This window comes from Thermobia domestica, chromosome 10 (genome assembly GCF_964235325.1).
Source record: "Thermobia domestica chromosome 10, izTheDome1.hap1.1, whole genome shotgun sequence".
NCBI classification, from domain to species: domain Eukaryota; kingdom Metazoa; phylum Arthropoda; class Insecta; order Zygentoma; family Lepismatidae; genus Thermobia; species Thermobia domestica.
Genome location: NC_137463.1, coordinates 6075154 through 6089429, shown reverse-complemented (window position 1 = coordinate 6089429; position 14276 = coordinate 6075154). Strand labels below are relative to the sequence as shown.

Genomic DNA, 14276 nt, shown 5'->3' with positions numbered 1-14276 from the left:
GACACCTCGTATCCGACAAAGCAAGACAGTTGACGACTTATCTAATACGATGTCCGGTTCCCGTTTTCTGAGTTACAGCGTACTTTGCTGGAAAGTCTTTATACCAATTTTTGATCAACATAAGGCGTTATGGCCACCCATTCCTCTTTCAAGGCGGCACCCAGAGTTACTAGTGAATTGGACCAATTTGACAGAAACTCAAATGGCGTTCCAATGCATCCACAAATGTTAGGATGGGTTGAGATCGTGACTCTGAGCAGGCCAGTCCAGTCATTGGCATAGAATTATCGCCATACCACCTTATAAAAACCTTGCCAATGGCAGAAATATTGCCATCTTGATAGTGACATTGGTCCGCACTCCCGGAAGGCTACAATCATGCCAAATTTCATCATTCTAATCCTGCCAGAAGTACCTAAACATTTTGGGGTATAGAAAATTTCCCATATAAATAACACGGGAAAGATTTTTCAGTTTCCCACAAAATCACTCTATAGTTGGAAATTTTTATTATTGGTAATTTACATAGGTAATGATAACGAAAACGTACAATCATACCGAATTTCAAGTCTTTATTCCAATTTCAAGTACCTAAAATATGAGATTATAGATTTTAAAAAAGCCTAATTTAAATAACATGGAGAATTTCTTCATCGCCCCTTTAGATCTCTTAAAAATTAAAAATATTCACTTTTGTCAATTTTTCTCTATCGGTTAGTACCGAAAAGCTACAATTGTGTCAAATTTAATCACTGTAGTTCCACAGGAAGTGCCCAATAATTTTGGAGTGTAAAAAGTGTCCCATAAGGAAGATTTTTCAGTTCCTCACAAAACCACTTTAAAGTTGGAAACTTTTATTTTTAGTGATTTATTTAGGTAACGCTAACGAAAACGTACAAGCATACCGAATTTCAAGTTTTTGTTGCAATTCCAAGTACCTAAAATATGAGATTATAGGGAAAAGAAAGAAGCCCATTTAAACAACGTGGGAAATTTCTTCATCTCCCCCTTTAGGCTCCCTAAAAATTAAAAACATTAACTTTTTGGTATTTTCCTGTAGGTTAGTCCCGGAAAGCTACAATCATGCCAAATTTCAACCTTCCACGTCAACCGAAAGGTTTCCCCGTTATTTTATGTTAGTTTATGCAGTTTTATATATAGTTAAGGATGCTCCATGTGCGGCGTTTTGTATTCATCCGTTATATATACGAATATCACCATCTAAGTGATGTATCTATATTAACACAAATTATTCACTCCCTTAAATTTGAATTAAACACTAACTACAAATTATGAAGAGAACTCTTTAAAATAGAAGTAATTGTTCAAAAAACACACTGTTTTCCTCTTTATTTTTCCTAATTAACAGAGACATTTTCACAATTGTCCACACGTGATACATACATATTTATACTCTTTAACACTTTTTGTATTTACACAATGGGACCTGTTCTCTATTAACACATCATTAGGCCGGACACTGTAAACACACCGACACATTTAAACAATATACAGAGACTTCTGAAAACAAAAATTGAAATGGAAAGTTCTTTTACAATTCCAGTGTTCTCTGGAGCTACTTACCCAAATATGAGAGCTTTAATTTCATCATACAATACCAACACAAGGGCGCCACCTGTTCCTCTCAGAATGTTCGAGAAAGCACCTTTGAAAAAGGCTCCTGGTCCTTCAGTCTTCATGAGTTTCGCCCAGCAGTCAGGCGTGCTTTTGTACTGTCGTTTCTCCATGGGCAATCCTGACTGCATCATCATTCGCCGTCTCACCGTATCAAAGGGATACGACACCACGCCGGCTACAGTTGTCACACACTACAATGCAAACTCAAGGATCAATTCATAGTTAAACAAAACGAATGAGTACTTACTAATGCACGCGATAGGATACATTTTCTATATTAAAGTTAAGTAATAACCTTATATCCAAAAAAAATTATTATACCTATATTAAATTATTTAGCTCTCTTCTAGATTATGCATTTTTACAATGGGTGATTTTGCTATAGAGCGTGGAAGCGTTTAATTTCCCATTAATTAACAAAGGATTCTATACTGGGTGTTTCGAAACAACACTGACAACGTCTGAGAGGTGATTCCTGACACTAAGATGAGACAAAAAGTATAGACCAACCTGGGTGCAGAAATCTGTCATTTTGGAATTATAGGCTGCCGAAGACATGAGAAAGTGAACTTTAAAAAGTTCAATAGCTCCAATACTATGGGACGTACCGTAGTCGAGTCAAGACTTCACTTAGTAACTAAAATGTGTGCTATCCAAAAATACATGTTTCAGAATCCTGCGGTACCTACGCAACAATTTTGATGGAGGGAGTTTGGCTACGGGCATATAATTTCAAGTACTCACCAACTCCCTCTATAAAAATTGTTTCGGAAGTACCGCAGGATTTTGAAACATGGGTATTTGGATAGAGCACATACTAATTCCTAAGTGAAGTCTTGACTGGACTACTGTAGTATCATAGTATTGGAGCTATGGACTTTCAAAGTTCATTTTTTCGTGTTTTCGGCAGCTTGTAACTCCGAAATGATGAATTTCTCCATCCATTTGGTCTAAACTATTTTGTCTTACCTTGGTGTCAGGAATCAGCTCCCAAACGTTGTTGTTTTGAAACACCCTGTATATTAAAAATTTTCACAAAGAAATTCCTTTTAGTTATTTTTGCACAAACATTGTAGATAGTATATTTAATTTCGTTGGAAGAACAAATGTGTTTTAACATCGAAAAAAATTTCTACCGTTATTAGTGGCATGCCTTCTACATAATATTTTTACAGTTTAAATGCTTATAATTCATTTTTCAAGCATTTAACATAAGAATTTTGTTGATGGAGTTTTTCACTGTTGCAACACTGTGCTGTATAGAATTTTACCAGATTTATAATAACTTCAAGAAAATGAAAGACATAAGCTTTAAATCGACGTTATTTATGATCGCATCACAGAAAAATGGTTGTACCGTTTGGAATTTATTTTTGGAACAGTGGCTTCCTGAAGCTGGATTTTAATCATGTCAATGACTAAAGGGTGCATTCTAAAGGAACACAAGGGTTCAAAATTTATCCCCAAATAGAATATCTTGTTTATTATTATTATTATTATTATTATTATTATTATTATTATTATTATTATTATTATTAAAACTTTATTGAAATGTGTATCGAAAACGGACGCGGGAGGCTCAATAACCTATTTTCCACCTGAGAAGAAAGGTCATTTCAGCTAGTGGCAACTAAAAGTCAGTCTCGGAAAGAAAAATATAAACATCGAATGAATTCAGTGGTGGCACTACAGGGGGGTGAGGAGGGGCGACTGCCATCGCAATATTTTTTCTCGCCCCCTCCCTCCATTTTTCTATGTACAACCGATGAACTCATGATCACGAACTGCTGCTGTAGGAATTTCCCACTGAAATCTATGACATTGAAATCTTTCTTGTTCATTGACATGCTCAGAGATATAGAAGATACCTTTGTTCATTAACCCATTCTTTAATGCTGGTTCTGATCCCTTATTAACTAAGCTCTTCTGAGTATGGCTAACCACTGATTATTTCCATGTTTCCATGTTTTACGTTAAAGATTTTACAGTCTTGTGTTGTGCTTACATTAAAGTGTGTCCAGAAACCTGCCGATGTTCATTTGCTATCCACAAACATAAAGCTGTGCAGTCAGAAATAAATTGGATTGGTAGAAGCTCAGAATTAAATAATAATAATAATAATAATAATAATAATAATAATAATAATAATAATAATAATAATAATAATAATAATAATAAAGGCAAAACAAGTGTGGTTGCCTCGCCTCCCCCAAATTTTTATTGCCTTCCCTATTGCCTAACGTCGGCACTGAATGAATGGGGAGGTTTTAGGACTATGTATTTTAATTCTATGTATAAGTTAGTAAAAGTTAATGTGAAATGAATGAATTCCAGTATTCGTGCTCCACTGTCAGGGTGTCTACTAAAATTCCAAAATGAAATTTCGTGACTTTTTCGTGACCTTTTCTGTACCAAATCATAAAATTTCCTAAAATTTTCAAGAGCGAATTTGGGTGCGAATTAGGCCGAATTTTCACCCATGCGATTAAAACATACTTTGCTTGCGATTTGGTAGTGTCTAAAGCCGAGCATAGACATTTTTGGTGGTGAACTTTGACGTTTTATAGAACAAAATTTTCCAATCTGCACTTACATTTGAACAGTTAAAAAAATCGTGACTCAAAAGCTAAATTTCGTGACTTTTTCGTGATTTTCATGACCATTTTCTGATTTCGTGACTTTCGTGACCAATAGACACCCTGACTGTTTATTAATTCTTGATCCAATGCATAAGTCTTTTTACAAAGAAAGGCAAAGCAACTCATCAACTACAACAAAGCGTGTTCTGTTGTGTTGTGTTGGATTAAGAGAAGCCTCAGTTTTAGATTAGGAATATCGATTGAATTAATGCTTATGCTTATAATAAAATTGTGTCCGTTCCTATAATCTAAATTCCCTTTCTTTGCACAATTTGTGTCACATCAAATACGTCTACGCATAAGACTGAAAATTAGTGAAAAATATGCACGTGGTAAGTACGTTTTATATTATACTAGGAAGTGTCGGACTGGCCAAGTTAAGGGCCCTTGGCGCGGATCCTTAAAGGCCCCCATATATACAGTATGGCGCTAAATTCGTTGTACAGAAGCAGAGGAGTGATTCCTGAGAGTAAAACAAACAAAAAAGTTCCAATAAACATAGGGCGAAAACCCCATCGTTTACGTGTTATAGGCTGCCGAAAACATGAAAAAATGAATTCTAAAGGTCCATAGCTCCAAAACTATGGGATCTACTGTAGTCGGGTCAAGACTTCACTTAGGAACCAGTAGGTGCTCTATCCAAAAATACATGTTTTAGAATCCTAAGGTACTCACGCAACAATTTTTATGGAGGTAGTTGGAGAGTACTTTATATCATAGGCCCGTAGTCAAACTCCCTCTATAAAAATTGTTGTGGAATCACCTCAACACAACACGTAAACGATGGGGTTTTCGCCCTATGTTTATTGGAACTTTTTTGTTTGTTTTACTCTCAGGAATCACTCCTCTGCTTTTGTACAACGAATTTAGCGCCATACTGTATATATAAAAATTAGCACGTCAGTTGCAAAACATAATAACTGACAAAATTATATTCTTTGTATTGAATAAATATGTTGTGCAAAACAGATCGCAAAAAAAAAGTTACAATAATACAGAGACAATCAAACGTAATCGTGAGGTTACTTCAGTTACTTTGACAGTTTTTTTTTAAACAGTTCTTCAGTTGATGAGGCAAACAAATAAATTAGTTCTTCTTTGTCTACATTCTCGAATAAATCTTTTTCTGTAAACATAAAAAGTAAAGGAAACAAATGGTTTTGACTTATCGTAGATCTTAGTCTAGTTTTAACCATTTTCAATTTACAAAATGCGCTCTCACATGTGACTTGAGTACATGGGAAGGTAAGAACAAATTTGAAAAATCAGTGTAATCAGTGTACTAATTACTAAACAAATCACTCTGTTGCGAAAGCTGAAACAGAAGAGAAAATGTACATGATAGACATTTAAAGCATTTTTTGATTGTTCACATTTTCATTTTCTTTTCTCACACAGTTCGTCTGTCGGATTCATTTCCGCTTTTAGACTTAAATTTGCTATCACTCTGGTTTTCATTAGGTTCTGGGTTTGGTCTGTAATACTCTCTCTACGTCATTTGGAAACTAACATATTGACTAACAAGCTTTACTGGCTCACAGGGCCGTACTGATATGAGCAAGGGGGGCCCGAGAAGACTTCTTTCGGAAGGACGAACTTAGGCTTCCGCAACCTTTTTGGTAGGAAGACTAAAGAAAGCATTTGCGATAGCGAAAATTTGATCAAGGCCTACAGGTCCTGCGTCTCGTGGACCCTGCGGGACCCCTTAGGCCTCGGGCCCTTGGCGATTGCCAAGTAGCCAACGTGGCCAGTCCGGCACTGATGCTAGGGCCAGCGTTTATGATGTTTGAAGACAGCATTATGTGTTCTCTTTAAACATAGCAAGATGAAAAACTACACCATTACGATCCTCACTTCTAAGTTAAGTAGGACAATATTATGAAGTGTTCTTCTTGAAAAAGCGTTACGGTAAAAAAAAAAAAAAAAAAAAAAAAAGTGTTAGATAATGTTTGTTTTCCTGAGTGGTTTTTCATTGTATTCGTGTTATGAGGCTTTCAAGAGCGAAAAAATCATTTCATTACTTTAGCAGCAGAATGGAATATTTCTCACTTAGGATGGTACCATAAAAGTTTTGAAACCGTTTGTCGTGAATTAACATAAGGATGTTAGGTAAAATGTCTTCATATCTTTAAATACAGAGCGTTTCAAAATTAATATCGAAACCTTAAGTCTTTGTAGTATTTATTACATTTAACTTACAATTATAAATAATACCTCAAATGAAAGAGCAACTCAAACAGTTTTTGCTACAAATGTTCAATGTGAGCATTATTTGTCACACGGCACATATCGAGTCGGTAGGTGACAAAGGCCCATAAACACATTCAATTTAGAGGAGTCTTGTTGCAACTGTACCATCTCGTCAGGATTTGCTGAGCTCCAGATGCGAACATTATCAGTGTTTACATCGCTACTTAGATGAAATGTGGATTCATCACTGAAGACGACACAATCCAGAAAATCTTCATCGTCATGCAGCAACATTTCATTTGCAAAGTTGACACGTAAACCATAGTCTGTAGGTTTTAGAGCTTGTAGCAACTGCAAACGATAAGGACGTAGTTGTAAGTGTCTCCTTGAAATTCTCCACATAGACGGTTGTAACTACAGATTCAGTATTTGCAAAATGTACAGCACAAAAAGCCTTCTTTGCTACTAGCGTTTTCTAACGGCAGACAGAGGAGACAGTACATGCGCATGCATGCATACAAAACTGTTTCAGTTTCTCTTTCATTTGATGAGAGAGATTTCATTGATTTTATAATTGTAAGCTAATTGTAATAAATACTACAAAGCCTTAAAGTTCCAATATTTATTTTGAAACACCCTGTATTGAATATAATTCCCTAGAATTGATCAGCAAAGGTTTCAGTGCAAAATACCCTTTTTTGATATTCCTTGAAGTTTGGCAAATAAACGAATTCGTAACCCTATTGGAATGAAGTACACATATAATACTTCTTTTATTTATTTATTTATTTATTTATTATTTATTATTTATTTATTTATTTATTTATTTATTTATTTAGTTAGTTAGTCTTATTTTACATGGCAAAGTGAAGGCTAATCCTACCTTGTCTCCCACTTGACCCTGCATCAAGATCAAGATTAATATGATAATATTAAGTATTTATAGAGTAATAATTGAAAAAGAAACACACACACATTGAAATGACAAAAATCACACTTACAATTACACACACACACACATTATTAATAATAAACACAATATATTCAGACACATTTAGAGAATACGAGAAACAAATAAAAGGTAAAAAGAATAAAAACCAGTATTTTTGGCCGATATCGGAAAGTTTCGACAGATTCATGAATGGTTCGCTCAACCGTTGTTCGGTTCTTGAATAAATTAATTGACTGAGATTGTCGTATGTTCGGTGGAAGATCGTTCCATGTACAGATAGTGGATGCAAAGAACGATTTCGAGTAATATTTCGACGATTGTCGGGGAAGAGAAAGGAGTTTATTTACATCTGATCTTGTATCGTGATTGTGATGAGCATTTAATGGTTGCAATCGTTGAAATAAGTGGGAGGGTTGTTGAAATCGCAAAGTTTTAAAGAGAAGTGTGAGTCGATGCAGATGACGTCTATCGGCAAGTTTCAGAAGGCCCAGCTTTCTGTAGTATGGAGTTAAATCATTTGAGCGTTTTAGATTATAAGCAAACCGTATGCAGGCATTACGGATACGTTGTAACCGGTACACTAATTCCTCATTTAAGTCTGACAGAGCTACCTCAGAATGTTTAAGGTGACGAAATATTGGAGACTTTACAAGAAGTAATTTAGTGTCAATGCGTAGAATTTTCTTTAGTCTAGTGAGTGAATGCAAAGACCAGGACACTTTCTTACATACGGCATTGATGTGAGGTATCCACTAGGGTGGGTCGTTTTGCCACTTTTTCTTCGGAACGAAATGTAATACCTGGCAAAAGTGGCCAATCCACATGGACATTTCAGGTGTAGATTTTTTTTAAAATCAGATAATATCTTCTGTGAGAACTATTGCATCAAATTTTCAAAATTTACCTGAAAATTACAAAAAATACCAAAGTTGTTCATTAATTTTAGTTATGTTAAAATAAACGTATTTTTGGTTAAATACATGTCAGTTGCTATGAAAACTGACATTCAAGTATAAAAATGCCAGTTATATGCCCTTGGGAGGAATAGGGGTGCCTCCTCTGGGGCCAGAAAAGGGGGCAAATTCAGTACAATTAAGCGTTTCTACAGCTTTTTTCGTCCTTGCCTTTTCTTTTGGGACCTGCTGGACCAATATGAAGATGAACGTGACAATTTTTTGGATAGCATCGTCACTGGAGATGATACTGGTGTTATCACTACGAGCCGGAATCCAGAAGACAATCCATGGAATGCCGATTTTTACAAGCGCGACATGCAGGCTCTGGTTCATCATTGGCAAAAGTGCATAACAAATGGTGAGAACTATGTGGAAAAATGAGTCTGTAGCTGAGATATTGCTCTGTTTAGCTGTGCTGTTGTTAATTATAAAAATATGAACCAGCTACAATATTAGTATTAGTTAGCTCCATTAGTTTCCATAAAAAAATATGCATTACTTTGGGAACGACTTTCGTAGATTTGACTGAAACTGTTATGATTGCTCAGAGATACAATGTAAGCGAAAGGGCTGCGGCACATATAACAGCTGTGCTTCAGGCAGCTTCAAAGGCTGGAATTATAACTTCTAAAAAATCTAGCGACATAACATCTGCTTTAACTGTAGACAGGAACAAAATAAGGCGTGCGAAACTTAAACTTGCTTCTAGAAATGATGATCCCATTAAAATCCTATACTTTAATGATAGAAGGGATGACACTGAAACACACACAGGCATCGTTAGAGAAGAGCACTTATCACTTGTGGCTGAACGTAACTCTCAATACGTAGGTCACGTGACACCATCCTCTGGCTCTGCACATGACGAGACCAGAGCTATTTTCGAATACATCATGAACCAACTCAGAGTTGGCTTTGATAAAGTTGAGGTTCTTGGGTGTGATGGAACATACATGCTTGGAATGGAGTTGTTCTTCGAAAATTAGAGGAACTAACAGGAAAACAAATGCAATGGGCCATTTGTCTCTTGCATTTTAATGAACTGCTGTTCCGAGCTCTTTTCACGCATATTAACGGCGCTTATTCAAGCCCCTATTCTTACACACGTCTCATAGTTTCAAAACTATCTAACTGTGAAAAAGCTTTCAGTGTTGCTATTCAAACCAATAAAATGTGACTTACCTCATCATAGTCCAGAAGAGCACAGAAAACTCAGTAAGGACCTGAGATGCTTGTTCCAGATATCTCAAGCCATTGATTCCAGAGCATGCCCGGAAGAGCTTGTTTCTATGTTCCCTGGCAAACTAAACGAAGCTAGCTGATTGACTAGTGCAAAAAGAATTTTAACATTGTATATTGCAACAAAAAACCTACCAAGAAATTAATAGAAATTGCGATATTCATACTTAGAGTCTGTGTGGTTATGCAATGCCGTATCAGAACACGGTCTTCCATTGCTGATGGTCCTCTCACGTTTTTGAGGTCATTCAATGTCTAGATACTTACCAAGGGAATACCAGGCTGTAATCCATTCATCCATTCAGACGAATGCATTCTTTGCACTCCCAGAAAAATTCTTCTCGCCATGATGACTGATGGTCGACTTGCTGCCCGACAAGATGCATTACATAAGATTCTTAGTGCTCGAGAATACGAAGCAAGGAATCTCCATAACTCCATTAGATATAAAATCATTCCCAGACTGAATTCTGAGGCAAACGATTACACTGCAATGATCTTTTGGGAAAGCACTGATGTTTCAATAACTGTACTACCAGTAAGTTCTATGGACGGTACCAAACAAACAGCTCATGGTCAAACTTTCACTTCCTGACAACACTGTGCCAGAATGGTCCTTCACCGTCCATCCGTGCCACACGGTGGCAGTAGAACGGATAGTGAAATTAGTCACTGAAGAAGCCTCCCGAGTATGTGCCAGTGATGCTAGAGGCGGAATAATCAGGTCAACCTTACTTTCTAGGCAATCTGCGTTTAAATTTCAATCAAAGTCCCAATTTGTGACAATTTTTCCTGACAGTGACTAATCGGATCAGTTCATCCGGCCCAACATATGGTTGGTTGATTGGATAGGCCTAGCAGAGGAGCCCTAGTTGCAGACACCTCTACATGGTGGGCTCTGGGTCACTTGGCCAAGCTATATTGCCAGGTGAGCGAGGAGCTGCACAACCGCTTAACTGTACTGAATTTGCCCCCTTTTCTGGCCCCAGAGGAGGCACCCCTATTCCCCCCAAGGGCATATAACTGGCATTTTTATACTTGAATGTCAGTTTTCATAGCAACTGACATGTATTTAACCAAAAATATGTTTCCTTTAACATAACTAAAATTAATGAACAACTTTGGTATTTTTTGTAATTTTCAGGTAAATTTTGAAACTTTGAGGCAATAGTTCTCACAGAAGATATTATCTGATTTGAAAAAAAATCTATACCTGAAATGTCCATGTGGATTGGCCACTTTTGCCAGGTATTACATTTCATTCCGAGAAAAAAGTGGTAAAACGCTGCACCCTAGTATCCACTCTAGAAATTGATCTATTATTATCCCGAGATTTGTAATAGTTTCAGAAAACGGAATACTTGTTCCATTTATTTATACTGTTAGTATATTCGAACGGTGCATTTGTATAAGTCGTTTAGAGGAGACACAAATTCATTTAGATTTAAGTTGATTAATGGTTAACCCATTTTCTTTTGACCACAAGGAAATGCGGTGCAAATCCTCATTCATTAGTTGGATTGAACCGTTTAAGTTTCCTTGTTGACCTGAGATGTAGATTTGAAAATCATCCGCGTATAGGTGATACTTACAATATTGTAAATAGGAGGTAGGTCATTATGTATAGACAGAACAGGAGAGGGCCAAGGACGCTTCCTTGAGGGACACCGTGAGTGAGATTCCGCAGTGAAGAGGAAGTATTGGATACTGTTACAAATTGCTGCCGTCCCTGTAGATAATATTGAACCCATTTCACAGCACCGTCGGAGAAGTTAAATTTCGTCGCCAATTTATGGAGGAGGATCTTATGTATGGTTGATTGAAAAGCTTTAGAGAAATCTAATAGAGTAAGAACAGTTAACTGCTTTCTATCCATTGCTAGTCTAATGTCATCAGTAACATCTTAAGAGCTGTAGCAGTACTGTGGTACTTTCTGAAGCCTGATTAAAACGGATCGAAAAATGTGTATTTCAGTAGATGGGTTCGAATTTGATCATTAACAATATATTCTAATGCCTTTGAAAGAGAAGGTAAAATACTAATTCGGCCGGAAATCATTAATACTGTACTTATGTTATTACTTGTTTTGGGGAATGCTAAGACTTCAACGGTTTTCCAAGCAGATAGAAAAGTGCCGCTCATAAGGGAACAGTTGAAAATATTAGTAATGGGATTTAGTATAAAAGGTAAAATTTTCTTAATAAATTGAATACTAATCTGGTCAGTATCAGTAGCATTTGGTTTTATTCTATTAATGGTATTCATAACAATTAGAGGACTGACACATTCAAAGTAAAATATGTTTCCTGTACATTCTGGACTCCCCCATTATTTATTGTTTTAGGATGTGTATTACTTAAAAGCTTAATGTCACAAAAATGGTTATTAAGATCATCTGCAGTGAATTTATTGTTAGCCGTGTTCTGTTTCCTACTGTTCTTGATCCCTAATATATTTAATTTTTTCCACAACATTTTCGAGTTACCAATGCTGTTCGCTAGGTTTGAGGCAAATTTTATTTTGGCTTTTCTAATTAAGTGAGTACATCTATTTCTTAAGATTTTATATCTTTTAAAGCAGTCCTTGGCCTGTATTGGATTATCTTTACGAGACTTTGTGTATTATCTATAAGAGGAATCACGTTTAGCCATTAAATTTAGAATTTTTTTAGTTTTCCAAGGGGATGAAGGTGGCGACTTTTTCATGAATTAAAAAAAAGATAAATCTTATGTTAAGAACTCATTTTACACCATGAATATGCTCTTAACGCATTGTCGTACATATTGACAGAAAAAAATGTTAAAAAAAAAAAAAACGTAAATGGAAAACAATACCTACCTCAGCAATAAGGAAATTCACAAGGAATGACGCATTCTTCTCTGGTAAAAATCCTTTAGCTGTGTCAAAGAGTCCAAAATATGCACCTCTATAGAAAATAATTCCTTGTACTGATACATTAAATCCTCGATACAATCCTATGAGACCATCCGCTTTGAATGTTTTAACCAAACAATCTCCTAAGCCAGTGAATTGTCGTTCACCGCCTGCTTTTCCTACATCTGCGGCCAGTCTAATCATAAAGAAATAAAATTATCATGTATAAAGAATGACTTATTAATTAAACATACTATACTAGACGCAAAACTAAATTTAATTCAATTGAGCCATTTAAAAGATTAGTTTAATAGCAAATAAATGAAATGAATTCGTTCTACGGTTATGCCGGTTAGGCTAAAGGAGACGGTGATAATGAGAAATGAGTGAAATGGTGGAATGAATAAAGTGGGAGGAAACGGGAGAATCCCGAGAAAACCCACGAGCACGGTGTTTGTCCACCACAAAGCCCACACGGCGCGAGCTGGGATCGAACCAGGGACCCAAAGCACCTGAGGTGAACGCTCTACCACTGAGCCACCGCGCCCCCTAGTTTAATTGCGTACAGCAGTAAGTAAAGTTTAGTTTTGTATGACGCGAAGGAGTTAATCAAACTTGCCACAAATGTTTCGAGAAAATTTAATATATTTTGTGAGATCACTATTTTATTCATGTACCGTTTCATTAGAGACAAAGGAAGTACAGGATGGACATAAAGCATCTTCCTGATAACAAACATTAATAATAAGAAAACAAAGAATAGAAGCATGCGGTCTAAAAACATCGCTTGTGTGATACTTCAATATTTTGCCACAGCCTGTGCTGCCACAGGGTATCTACTAAAATTCCAAAATTAAATTTCGTGACTTTTTTGTGACCGTTTCTTTCTCAAACCATAAAATTTAGTAACATTTTAAGAGGGAATTTGGATGCGAATTGGGTCAAATTCTCATGCGTGCAAGGGGCCGCGTAGGCTCAGTGGTAGAGCGTTCACCTCTGGTGCTTGGGGTCCCGGATTCGATCCCAGCCCCCACCAAGTGAACTTTGTGGTGCACAAACACCGTGTGCGTGGGTTTTCTCGAGGTTCTCCCGTTTCCTCCCACTTTCTTCATTCCACCATTTTATTCATTACTCATCATCACCGTCTCCTTTAGCCTAACCGGCATAATCGTGGGACGTAAAACTCAAAGATTTCATTTCATTTTTTTTCTCATGCATGCGATAGAAGCGTGTTTTGTTTTGCGATTTGGTAGCTCCTAAAGCCGACCATAGACATTTTTGGAGGTGAATTTTGACCTCTTATAGAACAAAATTTTTCAGTACATACTTATATTTGTACAGATTTTAAAAAATCGTGACCCAAAAGCTAAAATTCTTGACTTTCATGACCGTTTTCTGATTTCGTGACTTTTTCATGACTTTTCGTGACTTTCGTGACCGATAGACACCCTGTGCCATCTACTGCAGCTGATGCAGTGCAACAGTCATTTGTTTATAAATGGCATCAGCACAGCAGAAAGTGAAGTGTGTGTTGTGGTATTATGTAACAAAATCTTCCGTCATAGTTCAGTGAACATTCAGGAGAGAGTATAGACAGCAGCCACCAGATGTTAAGAGCATAAAGGAATGATATAGGAAGGCGGTAGACCGAGTTTTAGTGAGGAACGTGTGAAAGCTGTTTGTGTTGCTTTAAACCGAAGCCCACGGAAATCCTTGCGTTGCGCATCACGTGAACTGGACATCCCGAAGTCAACTGTGTTAAAAATTTAACTCAAACGCTTGAAGTTT

General features: G+C 36.6%; 1 protein-coding gene across 2 annotated transcripts in view; it reads right to left on the bottom strand.

The window, feature by feature from the left end:
- Positions 1–14276, bottom strand: part of LOC145662259 (ADP/ATP translocase 3-like) — a 73755-nt gene that overhangs the window by 17021 nt on the left and 42458 nt on the right. For both annotated transcript variants that reach the window (XM_081727639.1, XM_081727640.1), the window contains exons 3-4: positions 12453–12684; positions 1585–1829 (exon numbers count right to left, since the gene is read on the bottom strand). In XM_081727639.1, coding sequence (XP_081583765.1) covers positions 1585–1829; positions 12453–12684 — 477 coding nt within the window. The remainder of the gene's footprint in view (positions 1–1584; positions 1830–12452; positions 12685–14276) is intronic.